A 21,515-nucleotide genomic window follows, 5' to 3' on the forward strand; every position below is an offset into this window, starting at 1 on the left:
TATCCTCCCGTACCCGAATGGCACAAATTACGTTTCCTGTGCAAGTGTCCCCGTTGGCTGACAATTACATAACTTTGGGCAACTGTTTTGACTGCAGTCCTCGTGCAAACACCCGCCCCCGGCTAATAGCCCCTCGTGCACTGCCAGCTCGATTCCGTGGCAGTGCCTGGGGACCGGCCGCCCGCGCTCCCGCAGGACTCACGCCGCAGTGCATTGTGGGGATTGTAGTTTCGTCGCGCGGCGCTGCGTGCGAGGGGCGGGCTCGCCGAGTGCGGTGCGTGCTGGGAGCTGCGGGACCAGCCGGCGCGGCTCGCAGGGGGCTGGGCCCGGCCGCGCGGGGAGCAGGAGGCGAGCCCCGGCCGGCATGGAGATCGGGCGCTGCGCGGAGCAGGAGGCGAGCAGGTGGGAGCGCGCTGCGGGGGGCGGCCAGGCATGGGGGAAAGGGGAGAGGGGGGGCATGGGGGGCAGCGGGAGAGGGGGGCATGGGGGGCAGCGGGCTTGGGGGGAAAGGGGAGAGTGGGGGCATGGGGGGAAGCGGGAGAGGGGGGGCATGGGGGGCAGCGGGAGAGGGGGGGCATGGGGAGAGTGGGGGCATGGGGGGAAAGGGGAGAGTGGGGGCATGGGGGGCAGCGGGAGAGTGGGGGTATGGGGGCAGCGGGCTTGGGGGGAAAGGGGAGAGTGGGGGCATGGGGGGCAGTGGGCTTGGGGGTGGCGGGGAGCTGGGGGAAGGGGGAGAGTGGGGATATGGGGGGCAGTGGGCTTGGGGGGCAGCAGGAGAGTGGGGACATGGGGGGCAGTGGGCTTGGGGGTGGCGGGGAGCTGGGGGAAGGGGGAGAGTGGGGATATGGGGGGCAGTGGGCTTGGGGGGCAGCAGGAGAGTGGGGACATGGGGGGCAGTGGGCTTGGGGGTGGCGGGGAGCTGGGGGAAGGGGGAGAGTGGGGATATGGGGGCAGTGGGCTTGGGGGTGGCAGGGGAGCTGGGCCATAGGGGCAGTAGGTTGAGGGGCATGGGGGAGCTGGGACATGGGGGAGTGAGGGCATAGGGGTCAGTGGGATGGGGAAAGGTGGGGGAGCTGGGATATAGGGGCAGTGAGTTTGGGGGTGGTAGGGGAGCTGGGTCAGCGGGGGAGCTGGGACATGGGGGCAGTGCGTCTGGGGGTGATAGGTGATAGCATGCAGGGGAAACATGATTGGGCTGGCAGTGGGGGAGCTGGGGCACAGCAGGGACAGCAGCTGGGGGGGGTGCCAGCAGGGTGAATGGGCATGGTGGAAGTAGTGGGATGGGTGGTGCTGCCAGGGGAGCTTGTTTACAGTTGGGGGCACAGGTTGGGGGTGTGCATGGTGGTATTGGCACGGAGCAAGGATCAGTCGTTGGGCAGAGCAAGTTGTGTATGATTGTGGCTGTAACAGAGCCGTGGCTGTAACAGAGCCATGGCATGTGGCTGTGTAGGAGTGTGTGTAGAGAGCGATGCAGCACTGAGCCCGCTCCAGGCATGCCAGGAGCAGTCGGAGGTAAAGAAGTCTGGACTGAGCTGTCTGCAGGTGTGAGTTGAATACCAGATGCTCCTTAGGTATCTAGCAGATGGAGCGTCCAAAGACAGCAGCTGCCAAATCTCTTCTCTTGTTTTACGAGCTGTCCTCAGATGAGAAACCACCCTGTTCAGACACTGGAAACAAGGGGCATCATCAGAACAGGGTGTCATGTTTGGATTACATCTTGTTCTGTCCCCGGCAACTGGTTGCATTGCTTAAAAAGGTTGCCTGTGTTTAAAATAAATCCATAACCTGAATGCTTGTGGTTGCTAAGGTCTTTCGTGTTCAGGTGCAAGTTTGACTTGGAGTCTGCGGCGCTGTGGTGCCATACGCTGGCAGTTAAACACAAATTCATTTGAACTAAAATAATGTACACTTTGAATAGACTAAATGATGATTGATCAGCTGAGTACACAAAGCCTTCTGTGTTATTTATTTTGATAATAGTGCGTGGGATCACTTGATGATTCCCCGTTCTATTTGTTCTCTGACTATGGGGCACCTGGCATTGGCCGATGTCAGAAGCAGGATGCTGGTCTTGATGGACTTTTGATCTGAGCGAGAGTGGCCGTTCTGATCTTATAAATTCCATTTGGTCTACTCAGTCCCCACATTTTTGGTTTTCATGGTACCATTGAGACTTGCATTGGAAACACAGAACTGCATTATAGAGGCTGACCTATGCTTCAGTGGATGTGTAAGGGGCAGTTGAGGTTGTTGGCATCTGGGGGAGGTAGTTTGCGATAAGCCCGTTAGTTGGACTGTTCTGCTAATATTATCAGCAGTAAAAAAGTAGAGGCTCTCTCCCCCCCCCCCCCCCCCCCCCACTGGAAATTAAACAAACAAAGCTTTAGTCATTCACAGGTGCTTAACACCCCCAAGGTTGCTTTGTCTACAGGAGTGCTTTTTGAGGGGACATGCCTTCCCCGCTCTTGGGGGGTTTGTAGGTGTTTTTTGTCTGCAAAAGTGAGGACAGTGTTTAAGCTGCCAGGTCCCTGTTGCTAAAAGCTGTGTAGCATAGACTAAAGCTTCAGTGTTGCCATTTAAGATGTAATCTATAGGTTTCAGTGTTAACCCATTGAGATTAACAAGGCTATTCCCACATTTCTGAGCTATTTTTTCTCACTTCCAGAATATTCAGGAAGATAGGATGCATTGATTTAATTTGAGTCATGTTTTCAGAGTTCTCTCCCTGACCAGCAGGAACAAGAAACAACATTTCTTCCCTCTAATGCATGGGTTCCCAAACTGGGGGGGGGGGGGGGAGGGGGATGAAGAAATTCCGGGGGGGGGGGTGCAAGGCGACCCCCCCCCATCAAGTTTTGCTGCCCTGCTCATTTTCTTTTTTTTTTCCTTAACTTGTGCTGCCCTGCTCAGTTCCTCACCCCCCCCCCCATCCAAAATCTTGTTGAGCCAAAAAAAAGGGGGGGTTTTCAAAAATCAGAAAGGGGGGCATGATGCTGAAAAGGTTGGGAACCACTGCTCTAATGAAAGCTTAGATCCTGAAGTGGTGAACTTCCAGCTGTGGAGTAAATGCAAACCTGCAAATCCCCAGATGGTGTGTGAGGAATATAGAGACAAAAAGATACATCACAGTGCAGGACTGTGGTTCTCCTTGGGACTGTTACAAGTCCTCAAAAGCAGATGCATGTGACGGTAAATGTTGTGTTGGACATCCCAGAGTCCACTCCACTCCCACCCCCTGAAAGAAGAAGGGCAGTCTCTTGTGGAGCTAGTGCATGAGGTGGCTCACTCCGTTGCTTGGTTGATTGAGAATGTTCATACAATGGTGCATGCTAGGAAGGATTCTGGCACGTGCCTTATGTAGCATCATCCCACTTTGCTAACAATTCTGCATCTCTGCTTCTAAAGACCTGTCATTACATCGGCTGTAATTGTTTAACACAACACATGATTGATATTGCGGGTGGAGGGAGAGGGTTTTGCTGGGTTCAGCATCCTGCCTAGGCTCATAGATAGATGATGTGTCCATGCGAGGCCAGCGGACAAGGGTGATCTGGTGCCTGCTTTTTCCCCATTTTTCCCCGAGGAGAGAAGAAGTCAATGGAGATGTCCCACCAAAGAGCAGGATGAAGGCTGATGCTCTCCTTCAGCCAGTCGGTGAAGTGGCATTCAAAGTGCCGAGGGGTAGGGGGCAGGTGTTCTAAATGGTCCCTCATTTCCAATGACATGGCTGGATGTAAAAATGCAACTGGGTAACCCCTAAAAATCTTAGCAGTTACATGCGCTGTGAGCTCTGCAGTGTAAAGCTTACATGAGCTTTATACTGCAGAGCCTGCAGCAAAGCATCCCCAGGAGCAGGGCTGGCGGCTGGAGAGGGAGGCGGGTCAGGCCTGCCACAGACGGCAGCTGCCCCTTAGGTTGATGCTGTGCTGGCCAGCTGATGGCTTTGTTTGGTTGCATGGGATTATTGAAATATTTGTTCAAACAAACCATAATATCAAGATATCTTGGTGAGCTGGAGTCTCAGGCCAGGGGACAGTGTGGCTTGGGATCTACTACATAATTGTGCATGTCACCAAAACCACAGCTTGTACTGGTTGAGTTGTAGAGTGCCTCGAGGTCTAGGGGGAAATCAGGATCCTGTGAGCCCTGGAAAGGGGACTCCCTCTCCTTTCTAGGTGGCTCTTGCAGCTCATGACTCATGCTTATAGGTATGGTGCAGAACGTTTGTCCTATGGTGGTGTTGAGCTACGGGGACAACATGAGTCCCCAAAGCAGTCAGGCTGGCATCCTGCGTCTGCCCCAAATGCACCCTACAACAATGAAACTACCTGCAAAAAAAAAAAAAAGAGAGAGCCTGTAGTCTGGAATTCCTGCAGATGCCAGCTGTGCTGTTGCCCTCATTGATGGGGAAAAAAGGCTTTTGAAAATAAGTGCTGAGCAGCAGATGTGTGTTTACAGGAAAACCCCAAAGCACGTGGCACTTCCAGCTTCACTACCAATTTGAGTATCCGTGGTGCAATCCCAGCAGATCTATGTCACAATTTCCCAGTGGGTCTCCTCTGCCCTTGGTGACTGATCCTGCATGAGCCAGTTTCCTGTTTTGAGGAGCAAAATAGGTTGTTGGGTTTCTTACTTTTTTGCTGCTCCTTGTTGCTATAGATAACGTGCCAGAGGTCTGCTTCTGCAGGCCCCCTTCCCAGAAGGGCCAGGCCTGTGTGAGGAGCAGTCGTCATGACCGTCAAAAACTTCCCGTGTTTGCAGTTTGGTTTCCTAGATAAGAGTTCAACGCATGCGGTTAAATAATCGATTTTACAGATCACCTTGAAAGTTGAGGCAAAGTGACAGCACACAGGGTATTGTCCCACAACCGGGCCCACAGATGAGCACAGCTCCCACAAACTGATCTCTGAAATGCGTCACAACGGATCAAATCACTTCTGAGACAGAGAACACCTCCAAACAGCCATGTGCTTTCGAGATTCTCCTAGTTGAGTAGGATGGCACCTGCTGCTTCAAGGAAATGGATGCCTCTGGTTTAACTAAGTTTAACATTTCTACTCTGAAATTGTGACTGTTTTGTTTGTTGTTTTTAAAAAAAACCACAAAACCCTTTCCTCAGCAGCATAGCTCGGTGTGTGTACTGAGTCATTCTGCTGGCTTCATTGACAAAAATAAGTTTTTGCTCCTTCTGGTTCTGCATTACCCACAGTGAGTCAGATTCTGTTCTAACTCCTGCATCCTCAAGAGCACTGTTGATTGTTCCAACTGCAGGGCTGGAGTCTGACCTCAGTTACACCAGTGAAACCCTACTGGTCTCAACAGGTGGATACAGATGTGACTCAGTTTCTCCTGGCTGTCAGAATCTTGATTACTAATGATAATGCAGCAGCTAGGAGCGAGGAATGTTTGAGTGTAAACAACTAACCGCTTAACCGACAAACAGATGCTTATCGGTTAATGGAGTCGGTTACACTCAGTGCCTCCGCCTCCCTGGGTGCCAGGTGGACGAGGTCTGGTGGCCCTGCTCCCGGGGGCGAGGGCTTCTCTGTGGGCTCTACAGTATAAATCATAGGTAACTGTGTAACCGGTTATCCTATTACACGATTTTTAACATCTCTACTTGGAACCTCAGTGTCCAGGTTGGTCTACTAGGCTGAACTAGCCTGATGGCACCTTTTTATAAATTATATACTAATTCATTGAAATGCCCGGCGAAAATTGATAGTTGGGAAAGGCTAATATTTTGTGGCTGGTTTCTTTTCTGCCTACATTAGAGATGTATTTGACCCTGCTTCCTGATCACGTCTGCCAGAATCCCCCTCTCAAGTCCCTTCTCAAAACTCAGTTCCAGGCTGTGTGTGTAAGCTCTTGGACTCTGGGTGACTAATGCAACTAAGTGCGATGCTAGCTGTACAGGGCTGCCAATAGGGATGTTAAATCTCTGTTAATTGAATAGTAACCTCATCAATTCTTATCATTACTCTCTAATCCCCGAGGGCAGGTCCAGCAGCCAGTGTGCTCAGGCCCCACTTCCGAGGAGGGAGGTGCCAGGCGGGAACTGGTCCGAGAGCGGAGCCGGTTTAAAAACCAGCTCCCCTCAAGGACTGGTTGCCTATTGCCCTGCCTGATGTAGAGGCAGCAGCCCCTGTCCTGGGGAAGGGGGCTGAGTTGCCCAAACTGAGCCAGGCTGCCTGCCCACCTGGCTCCTAATACTGTACACTTTACATGCAGAACCACAGTGGGGGTAGGTCCCAGACCAGGCATGAACCAGAACTGACCTGGGCTCCTGGCCTGCCTACTAAAAAACTTACTGGCTGGGGGTAGTGGGGGGGTGCGTGTAGTCTATAGCATTAACCTATGAGCTTTTGCTAATCGTTTGAGTACAGTATTACATCCCTTGCTGCCAATACTATTCTTTTTTGAGGTGACCTCGGAAGTGTTTGTCTAAGTTGGTACAGCCCACTCAGAGTAGGGCCATGTGGCATTTGAAGTTTGAGTCCGTGGGTTCATTTGTCATCCAGAGCAGGTCATGATGTAGTGAATCTCTGCCAGGGTGTGGCATTACCTGATTGAAATGTTAGACGTTGGATTAAAATGTGGCACATGGCCAGAGAGGGTTAACCAGCTCATGAGCTGACTGACCCAGGTTTAAAGACTTGTTGGGAAGATGCTTAAATGATAAGTAGGCTTTTGCTTTGGGTTAGAATCGAACTTTGAAATGCAAGCTTGCATTGTTACAGCAGTGTGGTAGGTGTTTGCTCAGGTCTTACAAGCAATCCTTGTCTCTTACCATAGCTTTGATTCAAGATCAGAAGGGAATGTTAAAATGTGTGATGAAATGTATGACTGCACTTTCATTGCAGTCATAGTATTGTTTGTGTGCCTCTTCAAAGGTTGTGGTAAACTCTGTGAATTGTTTAATGGAAAAGTTACTTTTCTGCTAACTGCCATAGAGTTTGAGAGAGAGAAAAAGTTACTGTGTTCTCCCGGGCCAAGAGAGGGCCTAAAAGTCTACTTAAGGCCGTGGTCACCAACCAGTAGATCGCGATCTACCGATAGATCTCGGAGGCTCTAAGAGTAGCTCTTGAGCCCTCTGTGAACTGCGCGCCTGCGCGGTACATTTACATTAGATTTCCTCATTTGAGGGACAGCTACTCATCGAGCAACAGCAAAGGTGAGTAGCTGCAAGGAATGGTGGGAATTTTTTTTTTTAAGTAGCAGTACAAGGATTGGGGATAGCAAGTGATGGAGAGGAGGAGGAGAGAGGGCGGGGCTTCAAGGAAGGGGCGGGGCAGTAGATCTTGGCTTGCTCTGTCATTTAAAAAGTGATCTTGGGTATAAAAAGGTTGGAGACCACTGACTTAAGGGCTTGTGAGAACACATCAGTTACCCTGACAGCCCAAGCAGTAGGAGTCTCTGCCCTCAGAGTGCTCAGCTGTTCGCGTGGGGAGTGTGGCTAGCTGATTTACTTAATCACAAAATAGGCATTAAACGTCAACTGGGATTTCTAAAGGGGAAAGTCCGATACTGAAATGTGACCGGGGTCGAGTCACCCTCGCACTTTCAGTAAGTGGTTGGCTTTTCTTCACAGGGCGGGGAGTCCGTGTCAAGTTTTCTGTGGTTATTTCCACTCCCTACCCAGTATCCTTGGCCCGATAGGGCTGGACTTAGACAGCACCAATAGGTGCCAGAGAAAACTGAGCATCTGTCAGAGGAGGGGGGTGGAGAGTGGCTGGAATGGAATCCCATTTGAATGGGGAAGCACTGAGTAGTCACTGCAACTTCTCAGGCCCTCCTGGCAGGCTCAGCAAACAAGACCCCGAAGCAGGACTCCTACCCTGTGCTTCTTACAGAAGTTAGCGTGATGCAGCAATCCAGCCCAAACTCCAATGTGGGTAGCTCAGCCCTGTCTCTCCGAATTCCCTCCACACCTTCCTTTGTCTGTGGAATTTCTAATTTCTTAAAACTGGCTTGCCGCCTTGCTGCTACAGAGCTGACATGCTTCACCTCAGAGGTGGCCGCATTGCCATGATGACTGAAGATTTGCATATCTAGCTCGTGACGTGCTCTGGGATCCTCTGGGACAAAAAGTGTTGTACTGTAAAGTCTGAAGAAGTGGGTTGTACGCATGAAAGCTCATGATCTCATCTACATGCTTTATAGTAATAGAGAGGTAGCCGTGTTAGTCTGATCTTGTAAAAACAAAAGGAAAAACTATGTAGCACTGGATTCTGGAAGAGACTAGGCATGACTATATATATATATATATATATATATAGTATATATACCACATATGGTCATGCCTGTTCTCTTCCAGAATATGATCTGAGGAAGTGGGTCTGGCCCATGAAAGCTCATCACCTATTAAACCATCTTGTTAGTCTTTAAAGTGCTACATAGTTTTTCCTTTTGTTTTATCTACATGCTTTGTTAGTCATTAAGGTGCTACTAGATTATTTGGTTTTTTTTAAGTTTTTCCTGTTACAGACTAATTTGGCTACCCCTCTGAAGCTTATAAAGTCATTGCCACTGGATCAGTAAGATTTTATTGCCCATTTCTCTTTCATCTTTCTACCAAATAGCTTCCTACCTTTCCCTTTCCGTGTGTGTGTGTGTGTGTGTGTGTTAGTTAGTTAGTTAGTTAGTTAGTTAGTTAGTTAGTTAGTTAGTTAGTTAGTTAGTTAGTTAGTTAGTTAGTTAGTTAGTTAGTTAGTTAGTTAACTGGTCCTGGTTTCTTACATGTGTCTTGGCTCATTGACACAATGCTTTAAACAAAACAATCCCAAAACTCTAATTTTGTGTTCAGAGACAACAGTGACTCCACTCCATTGGAATGTAGTTGTTCTACCTCTGGAGAGGATGGAGAATTCCTGCGGAGGCAGGGCTGCCTAGCAAGAACATGGATTTTACACGCCTTACAAGAAGTACAGTGGACACAAGTGACCTCTGCAATGTGTGTGTTGGATACTCTTTATAGCATAACAAGAACAAATAAAAGGGAGTTTCCCAGAATCACAAGCTATATGAGCTAAATTTAGGCTCTGGCTGTGCTTTCACTCCCACTTCCCCAATCTGATCAGATGACCTTGTGTACAGATGCAGCTGCTGGATTAGCACAGATCTATGGCCCGCCTGCCTATACTAGCTTCCCCTGTCAGTATGCAAAGCCGGCTCACCTGGTGTGTGTAGAGGCAAAATTTCTGTGTAAATTTAGAAGAATGGGTTGGCAGAATCAAGGCATGTTAAGTTTTTTACTGCCTCGAACTGAGCCAACCTGTTAGGGTCCAGAGAGGGAAGCTGCCCTTGAATGTGATTTCGAATTCTGCTCTTTCTCATAGTCTCAGCTGAGTTAGGCCCTGTTTCCTTTTAATAGTATTTGGAAACTCTGGCTAAACTGTTTGCAACTCAGTGAGTTTCCCCCCCGCAAGCGCATGATATAATATATTTCTTAGTCTCTAATGGTATGTCTACGCTGCGGGCTAAGGTCGAATTAAGATACACCGCTTCAGCTACGTTAATTGCGTAGCTGAAGTCGAAGTAGCTTAACTCAACTTTTGGCAATGTGTACTCTGCAGGAAGTACTTCGACTTCCCGAGCGCTCCTCTCAGTCCTCATTAGCTGTCTTCACTATTCCCACTAATTCAAATCCTGGAAGATCAACAGTGGCAATTTCGCCCTTCCTCTGTAGCATAGACTTACCCCAAGATGCCACAAGACTGCTTGGTTGTTTTTTTTAGTAAGGACCTAATGTAAAGTCAGGGTTCGAACAAAACGCATGCAGTCAAATAGCTGGATTTGTAACCATATCTTGTGCCTAGGCATTTCTGTGCCAGCTCAGACTGTCGTGCTACTCTAGACTTATGTTCTGCCTTGGGCACTGCACAAATTTCCAAGGCATTTTGGGGACTCATGCAATTCTCCCATCTTGCCGTCCTGCCTCTCAGACGTGATCTGCTTGCCTCCTGAAACACGAATGCTACCAACAGGACTTCTAGAGGCTCTGGGTGCATTAACATGCATGCTACGTTTTATCCTGTTTACCGTTTCACCTTGGGATGAGCAGTCCGTCGTGCTTGATAAAAACTGTGGAGCGACTGCAAAAATGACGAGGAGTCCTAGGGCACCTTAGAGACTAACATTTCTTAGGGTATAAGCTTTTGTGGATAAAACCCACTTCATCAGATGAATTGGAGTGGAAGTGATAGAAGCGGGGGAATATATAAGGAAGAAGTTGCTTGTGTTAATGAAGCTAATCAAGTCAGGGAGGAAGTGGGTAATTCACAGCATTTACTGAGTGACTACTAGCGAAAAAAGAAGCTTGCATTAAGCAATATTGCAGAATTGTTAGGATTGGCTGTTAACCCCACGGGAGAATTTGTGGCACAATCCTCTGAAACGGGTTTTGCAGATGATTGGAGCACTAATTTTGAGTAGGAGTTTTTACTAGAACTCCTCCATCCTTCATCCTTTCAAATGTTATGTGAGCTTGCTATTTCGCATGTCTCTGAGAAGCAACTAGTCCTGCCCTTAATTCTTGATGAATTACAGTACTGTCACTGAGTTAGTGTGCTGTTCTTTTCTGTATCAGATGCCCTTGGCAAATGAATAGGCCCTCTCAGCAATTTAAACTGACATTTAAACAACTGAAAATTGTGGGGTTGTCGGAGAAGGCCTGGAAGAGAGCTGAAAGCTTCTCTCATCTGCTGATTCATTGTAAACATAATCAGTGCTGAGGTAATAATGTAATAGTTCCAACAAAGACTTATTTGTGGCTGAGAGAAACTCTTTTTCAAAGGGGCTTGTTTTCGAAGGTTCAAATATCAGTATTATTTTACATTTTGAAAATCAGTGTCCATGTCTATGCTGCAAACACTGCTTCAGTTGATTACAAATGCAAGTGTTTTAGAAATCTAATTTATTTTCCACTATTTATCCTGCTTTTTCACTTTCTACATTTTAATTAGCTTGGGCAGTAATAATAGATAATCATTTCATGGCTAATGTTCTGGTCAGTTTCACTTTTAGGTTCTCATACTAGCACTGTATGGAAATGTGTTGGTTTGTCTGGCAGCATTTATGGTGGTGAATAGTTCTATGAAAGATTGCTTTTACAGAAGATAACTTGAGTGCTAAATGTGAACTGATTGTTCACATGCATCTGACGAAGTGGGTCTTTGCCCACAAAAGCTTATGCTCCAATCCATCTGTTAGTCTGTAAGGTGCCACAGGACTCCTTGCTGCTTTTGCAGATCCAAACTAACACGGCTACCCCTCTGATACTGTGAACTGATTGAGACTTTGAGTTTTATTCACTTTTTTACATATTAAGCAAATATTGCTTAGTACACTTGTGTCTTGTTTACGTAGGGATTTATATTTCTCAGGTAGTGTTGTCTAGTGGTTAGAGTTGAGCATCTAGGAGTCCAGCCGCTTGGGTACAATTCCTGAAATTACTGCTCACTTCCTGCATGACTGTGGCCAACTTCTGTTACCACCTTTTCTGTGCAATATCATCATTAACGATTTAGATATTGGCGAGTACAATTATTAAGTTTGCAGATGATACCGTGCTGGGAGGGGTTGCAAGTGCTTTGGAGATAGGGTCATCATTCAGAATGATCTGGACAAACTAGAGAAATGGTCTGAGGTAAATAGGATGAAGTTTAATAAGGACAAATGCAAAGTGCTCCACTTAGGAAGGAACAATCCATTTCACACACACAGAATGGGAAGTGACTGTCTAGGAAGGAGTATGGCAGAAAGGAATCTAGGGGTTATAGTGGACGACAAGCTGAATATGAGTCAGCAGTGTGATGCTGTTGCAAAAGAAGCAAACATGATTCTGGGCTGCATTAACAAGTATGTTGTGAGCAAGGCACGAGAAGTCATTCTTCCGCTCTACTCTGCCCTGGTTAGGCCTCAATTGGAGTACTGTGTCCCGTTCTGGGCACCGCATTTCAAGAAAGATGTGGAGAAATTGGAGAGGGTCCAGAAAAAGAGCAACAAGTATGATGAAAGGTCTAGAGAACATGACCTATGAAGGAAGGCTGAAAGAATTGGGTTTGTTTAGTTTAGAAAAGAGAGGACTGAGGGGGGAGATGAGAGCCATTTTCAGGTATCTAAAAGGGTGCCATAAGGAGGAGGGAGAAAACTTGTTTATCTTGGCCTCTGAGGCTAGAACAAGAAGCAATGGGCTTAAACTGCAGCAAGGGAGGTTTAGGTTGGACACTGGGAAAAAGTTCTAACTGTCAGGGCAGTCAAACACTGGAATGGGAAGTGGCTGTCTAGGAAGGAGCACTGCAGAAACGGATCTAGGGGTCAGAGTGGACCACAAGCTAAATGTAAGTCAACAGTGTGACACTTGCGCAAAAAAAAAAAAAAAAAAAAAAAGCAAACGTGATTGGGGGTGGCATTAACAGGAGTGTTGTGAGCAAGACACGAGAAGTCATTCTTTTGCTCTACTCTGCGCTGATTAGGCCTCAGAGTATTGTGTCCAGTTCTGGGCACCACATTTCAAGAAAGATGTGGAGAAATTGGAGAAGGTCCAGAGAAGAGCAGCAAAAATGATCAAATGTGAGCTATGAGGGAAGACTGGAAGAATTGTGCTTGTTTAGCTTAGAAAAGAGAAGACTGAAGGGGGACATGATAGCAGCTTTCATGTACCTAAAAAGGTGTTAAAAGGAAAAGGGGGAAAAATTGTTCTTCTTGGCCTCTTAGGATAGGGCAAGAAGCAATGGGCTTAAATTGCAACAAGGGAGGTTTAGGTTGATGGATAGGAAGTTTTTCCTAATGTCCAGTACTGGAATAAATTGCTTAGGGGGATTGTGGAATCTCCATCACTGGAGATATGTAAGAGCAGCTTAGACAGACACCTGTCAGGGATGGTCTAGACCAGTGGTTCCCAAACTTTTTGGCATCATGCCCCCCTTTTTGATTTTTGAAAAACCCTCACCCCCCAAACAGCAGCAAAGCTTGTTGAGCCAAAAAAAAAAAAAAAAAAAAAAGAACTGAACAGGGCAGCAAAACTTGGGAATTCTTCATGCCCCCCAGTTTGGTTACCCATGATCTGGACAGTGCTCGGTCCTGCTGTGAGGGCAGAGGACTGGACTTCATGACCATTTGAGGTTCCTTCTGTCAAGTTACAGGGGCATTGTGTCTACCTAACAGGGCTGTGGATTTGCTTCAAGACCGAGTCGATTCGGGAGAGATAGTTGCTTTTATTAATTTCACTGCAAAGACAAACTCAATACTGCCAAATGATTACACCGCTGCTACAGAATACCAATCTCACTACATCACTACCAATACTGGCTTAATACTGGCAAATGCACAACTACTGCAAACGAATCCAAATAATTAGCATAAAGCAATGCATATAAATGAGCAACCTTCAGGTCTGTGGGGAGTTCAGTTCCGGTCACCTCGCACCAGGCCGCAGTGGACGTGGCTCCAGCTGGGGGACCCAGGGCACCTTCCGAGGGAAAAGGTCTCAGAAGGACCCCCGGCAGGTTTTATACTCTAGCTGTTTACTGGGTGTGCACGTACCTGGCTCAACGCCATTCTTATCATGCTTATGGGCTGAGACCAAGGTCAAACTTGTTTACTGCTTGGTAGTTTCCCAGCTCAAGGCAGGGGTTAGAGCTGATAAAGCCCAGGCTGTGCTGAGCTGGGCACAGCAGGGATGGAAACTTCCATCCCAGGCCTGCTAAGTTGCAGGCCCCACATATGACTTTCATGTAACACCTTCCAGTTCTGGTATTCTAGGATTCTGTGATTTCCTCATGGTAAAACGAGGGTAGTGGTGGTGGTGGGTAGTGATGATTTCTTGCCTTCCATTGGGTTGATAAAGGTCTCAGTGGTTGTGAGAAGCATTGGAGAAGTAGTAAGTTACCCAGGCCATGTGGCTTATATTGACCTGGACAGCAAAAATTTTTTTTTTAAATCTCCACTTGGACTCCATACAGAGCCTCTTGATATTGTCCTTACAGTAGAGCGGGACTTACTCTACCCATCTTCTGTTTAACTGCATAATATATGTTGTAGTCGCCTGATCCTTGAGTTGCATTAAGAAAGGCCCATAACACTTGCATATCCTTTGAATGATCAGCAGAGACCATCTTCAGCACCTCTCGCGGGTGGTATTTCTGTGCAGAAGAAGCTTCCACTATTTGATCTGAGGAAGTGGGTCTGGCCCACGAAAGCTCATCATCTAATAAACCATCTTGTTAGTCTTTAAAGTGCTACATAGTCCTGCATTTTGCTTCAGCTACACCAGACTAACACGGCTACATTTCTATCACTTGTCTTCCCCAAGCACTCAATTGTGTTGAGGATTGCACCCGGGGCTAAGATCTGTACATGTTGAGGTGGGGAGTGTGCCTGTGTGGCTGGGCACAGATGGAGACTGAATCGGCTTTGGCATCCGTCTTTCTCATGCGCTGCTCTTTAGTGTGGGTCCCGTTGAAGCCTGCAGTGGCTTTGAGTTCCAGGCTAGCATGCTCATGAGCGGAGCAGTCCATACACTAGTGCTGTGGTTTTCAAACTATGGGTCGTACCATGTCAGGCACTGGGTCACCTTGCTGTAGGGGCACCCAGTGACTAGTGGGGGGCGCTTCCTGCCTGTCCTGGCACTCTGAGCCACACTGCATCCCGTAAGTGGCCAACAGCTGGTCCGGTTCCTAGGCAGAGGAGCCATGGGGGTCCATGCCCTGCCCCCACCCTGAGCGCTGATTCCATGCTCCCATTGACCAATTCCTGGCCAGTGTGCATTGGGAGGAGCAGAATCCGTGCCTGCGGGTGAGAGCAGTGTGCAGACTGCTTGTGCACCTCTGCCTAGGAGCCAGACGACTTCCGGGGCACAGCATGGGCCACGGGGCCAGGAGCACCCCTACGGCGCTGCTAACCAGGAGCATGGGAGGTGAGCCCAGGCCCAACCACCAGCACCTACCCCAGCCCTAAGGCCCCCCTCGACCCATAAGCCCCTCCTGCACTCCGGACCCTTCATTCCTGCCCCCCCGAAGCCCCACACTCTAGTCAAAAGATATACCGTAATTTAGCGGATAAATCCCACACCCGAGTATACCCCACGGTTTTTTCCCTTTTGAGTTTAAAAATCCTTGTATACCCCGTGCACGACTGTAGCCTGCAGGAGAGACTCAGTGAATAAAACCTGTCAATGAGCTGAAGCAGATGATGGTAATACGAAGCCCCTGTAATCAGCTGTTAATGAGCCACAGCTGATAACGCCAAGCAGTAAGAAAACCATTACCCTTTTTAAGCTTTTCAAACTTTTTAAAGCTTTTAGAAATGCCTAAGCGCAAGTCATACACTAACGATTTTAAATTGTGTGTAGTGGCTTTTGTAAAGGACAATAGCAACAGCTTGGAACAGAGTGAAATTCCGGAAGTGTGACATTCTACCCGAAAATGACTCTTCAAGCTCAGAGTATGATAGTGATTCTGATTCAGAAACACAAACCTCAGATGTCACCGAAGCTGATCTCGCCCTGGCTATGGATATTATGGATGTTTTTCAAGACACTGACTATGATGAGTTTTGATGGCTTTGACAACACAGCTGTTGAGGAGGATGTTGCTGGCGCTGACTCTAGAGATCCGAGTGAATGAGAATGCGAAGCCTTCCTTTTTTACAGTGTTTTTATTCTTTTACTAGTTGCACAATAAAGTAACGTTTTAAAATGTGTCTGAATGTATTACGATGTCTTCTAAAGAATGTGAATGCATTGGAACGTAACAGTCTCTATTATTAAATTAAAATATGCTGCTTTCCTCATGGAACAGTCCACATTGTCTTCCTTTCCGTATAAAAAAACCCCTTGTATAGCCTGCAGAGACCCGCCGCTGCTGCTGGCTGCCAAGCCCTCGCCTGCAACTTGCTCCAGGCTCCTTCCCTTTGTCACCCCGGGCTGGGAGCCTCCCACCTCTGCTGGGCATGTCTCTGCCCCAGCTCCGGAGTGTTCCCTGCTGCTGGGGCTTCTGTAAGTTTCCCCGCGTTGTTCTGTACCCAGCCCGATAAAGGTAGTGAAGGGGGGGGGGATCCTCTGCCATTTCTGTTTAAAAAAAAAAAAAAAACACACCACACACACACACACACAACCCACCACACACACACCACCATATAACCCACGCGCGACGATAGCCCATGCGGAGCGGGAGAGGCGGGGGGTGCATCCCGGAATTGCGTCCCGTGGGTAATGTTCTCTAAATTACGGTAATCATGTTGGGCTACGAGCGCCAACAATTTTCTTCAGCTGGGCCATGGGGAAGGGGGTGTAAAATTTGAAAACTGCTGCTCTAGTCAACTTCTAAGCCTTGGGCCGGGGACCTAGAGCTCAGCGGTGTGTGTATGGAGGCCCAGGCCCTGCTGGCTTCTAAAGCTCCCACTCAAAGGCTTTGCTTGCACCAAAGCCCTCATGGCCAGTGGTTAGTTGTGTGGTCGGGCCATTAAACTGGGATCGCCGCCCGGCTGACAGGTTTGTGGGGAACTGACTGGGACCGTGTGTTCTTTTGCATGTGCAGGAAGGAGCATTGGAAACTGCTGGGCAACTTGAAGACCACAGTCGAGGGGTTGGTCTCCAGCAACAACCCAAACGTCTGGTCTAAGTATGGAGGCTTAGAGCGGCTGTGCAGGGACATGCACAGCATCCTCTATCACGGACTCATCCCCGACAAGGTAGGAAATGCGGCCAGCTCGTATTTATCACCACGCGGCTGTTCTAACCGGGGGCTTGGTTCCAGAGCCAACCCGCTGGCCTGTGTCTTCTGGAAGCCACAAGTGAGATGATCTGCAGTGAGCCTTATTTGCACTGAAGCAGCTGGCTGGTGGGCTTGTTTTTTTAGCATCATGTTTGCTAGGGCTGAACCACTGCTCCGGGGGCGGTTTTCTGGCACAGGATGCAAGTCAGGACTCCAGGATTCTTATCCCCAGCTCCGCCACCGATTTGCTGCTTGACCTCGAGCAGCTCGGTTCCCTTCTCTGTGCCTCACGTTTCCCCTGGTGATCCTGCCCTACTGAGAAGAGGCGAGGGAGGGTCGATGTTTGTATAACGCAGCAAAATCCTTGCACTTGCGGAAAGTGTCAGCACAAACATAGGAAGCCAGGGAATGGGTCTTGCCTCAGGCGTCATCACACTAGAGAAAACTCCTGCAGCTATTGGATTTCCTTTGAGTGCAAGTCTGCTTGCCTGTCATGCCCCCTCTCCTGTGGAATAGTAATAGAAATGTAGCTGTGTTAGTCTGGTGTAGCTGAAGCAAAATGCAGAACTGTCATTCATGTTAAAATTCGACACTCTCCAGGGGGGCGGATTGAACAAAGACCCCAACTATCTTACCCATTACCAGGATAGCTTCCCCAGTTATCACCTCTAATACCATTAGCTCACAGACATCTAACTTTCCCCACCTCTAATATCATTAACTCACAGACACTTACCTTCCTTCCTCCCCCCCCCCCCGCATCCCCCTTCTGTTCTGTAATGTGATTTGTCCTTTTCATATGTGTTCATTTTTTTTAATTGTATCCTTTGGTATATATGGTTGTGACTACTTTCTTCCACTATTTGATCTGAGGAAGTGGGTCTGGCCCACGAAAGCTCATCATCTAATAAACCATCTTGTTAGTCTTTAAAGTGCTGCATAGTCCTGCATTTTCCCTCTCCTGTGATAAGCCTTGGTGATCTCTGGTACTGGAAGCTGGCCTCTCCCACTCATTTGTTTCTGCCTGTTGGATCCCGCAGCACTGAGGATTAAGGATGTGAAAAGTTAACTGGTGGGGGCTGGAGCCACCACAGGAAAGGGCTGCTCCAGCATCCGGAGCAGCCTCTGTCCACAGCAGGCCTGGGCGCCTCGCAGGCAGGGCTGCTGCGGTGTCTGGAGCAGCCTCTGTCTATCTATGGCAGGCCCAGGTACCCCAGTCCATGCATAGGAGCTGGGAACCGGAAACCACCCCTCTGCCCAGATCCCACTTAGTCAGTTAATTACATTCGGTCAAGCTAACATTTAACCAGCTAACTGATTAACAGGGGTTTTACATCCCTGGTGAGGGTGCTGGATTTGTAATGAGGCAGCCCTGAAATAGGGGGCCTCAAAGAGGGTTGCAGCTTCCTGGCCTGGTCTGGCAGGAGAAATGCTCTTCCTTAATGCACTTAGTGATTAGATAATAAATCAGCCTGACTCCTGCATCCATGCTTCACAATAGCATGGCCCCGCTCATTGTGCCTTCACTGGTCACTACTATTGCTCACGTGGATTGATTCCTTGCTGGCCTTAAAGCCACTCTCTTTTCTCCTTCTTTGCCCCAGTCTCAGAAAAGATTCTCAGCATTTAGACAGAGGCTGGGACTGTCTTCCTGTCTGTGTACTGTTTCCACCCTGCAGTATTTTCCCTTGAAAATTAGCCCCCTGTTGGCGCAGGTGCAAATGAGCTTGGCTGGGGTTATCAGCAAGCCTAGACGGAACATACAGGCCTCTTAGTTTGCACTAAATGCACGGTGTTTGCTTTAAGGAAACATAGTTCAGACAGGCCCTGGTGTACGTTGGTTACCCAGATGGAATAACTGACTGCTTTTCATGCACAGGGCTTGAGAGCACTTTAGACATTAGAGCTACTTTGTATCAGCAAGTGCCCTGTTTTTCTGCTTCTATTATATGTGACGTCGGTTCTTTTCCCATTTGGTTTTCATTATTAGACGTATCAGGCTTTGACTTTCTGGCTGGAGAGCTCCTTGGAGGACTTGAATAGTGACACTGCAAGAGACTCAGTGTTTAGATGCGGGGGAGACTCAAACACATTATTTTCTGTTCACACTTGAAGAGCTTTCTAGGGGTGATTCCGCAGTAACCCCACATATTGGCTTCCATCTGAAAATACATTTAGTTTATACTCACACATACATGCACTTGAGAACTAGGATGGGAGATTTCTAATCCCTGGAGATGGGGGGGAAGGGGGTGTATTATGGTATGTAATGCTAATGGATATGGGTCATCAGCAGGTGAGACTGAACCTGGAACTAAGGGTGTTAAAATGCGATTAATTGTCTGCGATGGAATTTCCGTCGATAGGCACTTCCGCATTCCTCCTTTGAAATGAAATGTACAAAAGCCCCAACGGGGGCTCTTGTACAAAGGAGAAATGAGGAATTCTGCGTACAGCCCGGGGCCAATGGGAAGTCCCGCTGACTCTGGCTGCCCACAGGTGCCTTCTTTGAAGTGCACAAGAATTCCCAGCGGGGGCTTTTGTATATTTCAAAGCCATGGAGCCCAGGATCCGCGGGGGACTCAGAGTTCTTTGCTGACCCCAGGTTCCATGCTACGCTGCATGCCACTAGGAGCCCAGGCTCCCCACAGCTGTCCCCTTTGAATCATGCGGGTGCATGGCTTAAAGGGACAGCCACCAAACAGCTGATCCACAGACTGATCTGCTGGGGATTCTTGTGCATTTCAAAGAATGGGAGTTCCGCTTTCCTCCTTTGAAATGTACAAGAGCCCCAGCAAGGCCTCTTGTACATTTCAAAGGAGGAATGTGGAAGTGCCTATGGACTAGCTGACTAGTCAAAAAACTATCCCATAAGCAAATGCTTCGATGAGGAGTAACGGTAGTTCGAATTAGGATCTTTAATTCGAACTACCTACTCCATGCCGCGTGTAGCCACAGGCACAGAGTTCGGACAAAGGGGGATTTAAAAATGGCGGCGCCCGAGAACATGCAAATAAAGCCTGGGATATTTAAATCCTGGGCTTGATTTGCTACTCCACTTGCCCTAATTACCCTACCTAGCTTGAACTAATGATCTAGTGTAGACGTACCCTAACATCCTTACCTGGAACCTTACGGGGCTAAAGCCATGAGCCTCTATCACGTGAGTTAAGCTCCAGCTGGCCGTGAGCTAAGGCTGTAGCACAGATTTCAGTCTCCCTAGTGGTCTCGGTGCCTCTGGGTTAGATGTACATAAACTAAAAATGTCTCCAGTGCTGAGAACTCTCGCCCTAATACTCCAAAAGGAAAAAAATATGTAGCTCTTCAAAGACTAACAAGATAGTTTATTAGGTGATGAGCTAATACTCCAGTTTAAAAAAAAAGAGGAAGAAAACGATTGATGATTCTGATATTTCTCCAATTAAACAGGCGGGGGAAACAATCTTATTGTCGGGGAAGAAATATTGAGGTCATTTTTATACTTCAGAAAGCTTTAGCACGTGGCAAAAAAAATCCCCTTGATCTTTAACAAGAAGTATAACCAATAAAATGAGAGAGCCTCTCCAAAGAGCTGGGACACACCTCAACTGAGAGCACGGGAACTGTGGTATCCTAGCTGCATGCTGTATTCAATTTCAAACTTGCTTTCTAGCTGCTTAGCTACGCAGGAGAGCCCGTTGGGCTTGCAGTGTTACAAGACACAAAACCTCTGGTGCTTTCTTTGCCAGGATGTTTGTGTGTGGCCCTCTGTCCCTTGCTGAAATTAGACTCCTTTTGCACTCTGTCATCAGAGAGCTCTTCCCAGGTCCTGCAGCTGCTCAGGAAGGGGATCCTGATAACAGTGCAGTGTTGAACTCAGCAAAAATGTCAAGAGAACAAGCGAAGAGAGGCTAGTGGGCAACTAAATACTGCCAAGGGCATTCAAAAGGCCCAGCTGGAGACGGGGCAAACACTTCCCGGCCCTTCTGAGCAGCTCAGTCTCCTAGCTCTGTTAGGATGGGACCATACAAGAGCATTGTGCAGGTTGAACCTCGTTAGCCCAGCACTCTCTGACATCTGTGATCGGGCATGATTTCTCGTTAGGCGGATGGCCACTTACTATGGGTGTGGCCAAGTTTCCTGCAGACCCATAAAGTTTGTTGACAGCCCTCTAGCCTGGCTCTGTTTTCTGTGCTGTTGTTTCGCTCGAATTTACCCTTCCATGTCTTTTAGCAGTAGAAGCGTTGGGGATTCTGCTAGACCATACTGACTTCCCGTAGTCCGACAAATTCTCTGGTTCGGCATCGGTCAGGTCCCAAGGGTGCCAGACTAGAGAGATTCAGCCTATACTCAACAAAAGGAGCATGAACTAACTAGTCCCTCCAGCTAATGGAGCCCTGTCCCCCCCCGCCCCACCCTGACGCTCCTGCCAAAATTACCCGTAAGATGCACGCCTGCACAATCTTGCAGCAGTTTTCTGAGCTCGGCTGAGAAGTTCAAGCAGGCAGGGGGATTTGGGCGGGGAGGGGCAATCTCACTGAGCAAGCAGCTAAACAGAGCTAGTTGCCTGCTTGAATTGAGGAGCTCTGAGAGCAGGTAAAAAGGGAGATAAGGAGACAATTAGTGTCTTGGGGGGGGGGGGGGGAGTAATTAATTAATTGGCTGATGAAGAGTCAGAGGGGAGGGGAGTTTATAGCATCCTTCTGCAGAAGGAGAGAGGCAGAAACTCAGCGCACTCAGGCCTGATGGGAAGGGGGAGATAAGGGGCTGACTGCCTGGGGTAGGTGGGAGAAAGGGGGGTGGGTGGGTGCTGGCATCTGC

At 48.4% G+C, this 21,515-nt stretch overlaps 1 protein-coding gene across 2 annotated transcripts in view; it reads left to right on the top strand.

The window, feature by feature from the left end:
• The first annotated feature begins 245 nt into the window (after positions 1-245).
• The window catches only part of RUBCN (rubicon autophagy regulator), a 64,935-nt gene continuing 43,665 nt past the window's right edge, over positions 246-21,515 (top strand). For both annotated transcript variants that reach the window (XM_075938196.1, XM_075938197.1), the window contains exons 1-2: positions 246-402; positions 16,539-16,692. In XM_075938196.1, the coding sequence (XP_075794311.1) occupies positions 365-402; positions 16,539-16,692 (192 nt within the window). In that variant the 5' untranslated portion in view covers positions 246-364. The remainder of the gene's footprint in view (positions 403-16,538; positions 16,693-21,515) is intronic.

The sequence above is a fragment of the Pelodiscus sinensis genome, chromosome 10 (assembly GCF_049634645.1).
Source record: "Pelodiscus sinensis isolate JC-2024 chromosome 10, ASM4963464v1, whole genome shotgun sequence".
NCBI lineage: Eukaryota > Metazoa > Chordata > Testudines > Trionychidae > Pelodiscus > Pelodiscus sinensis.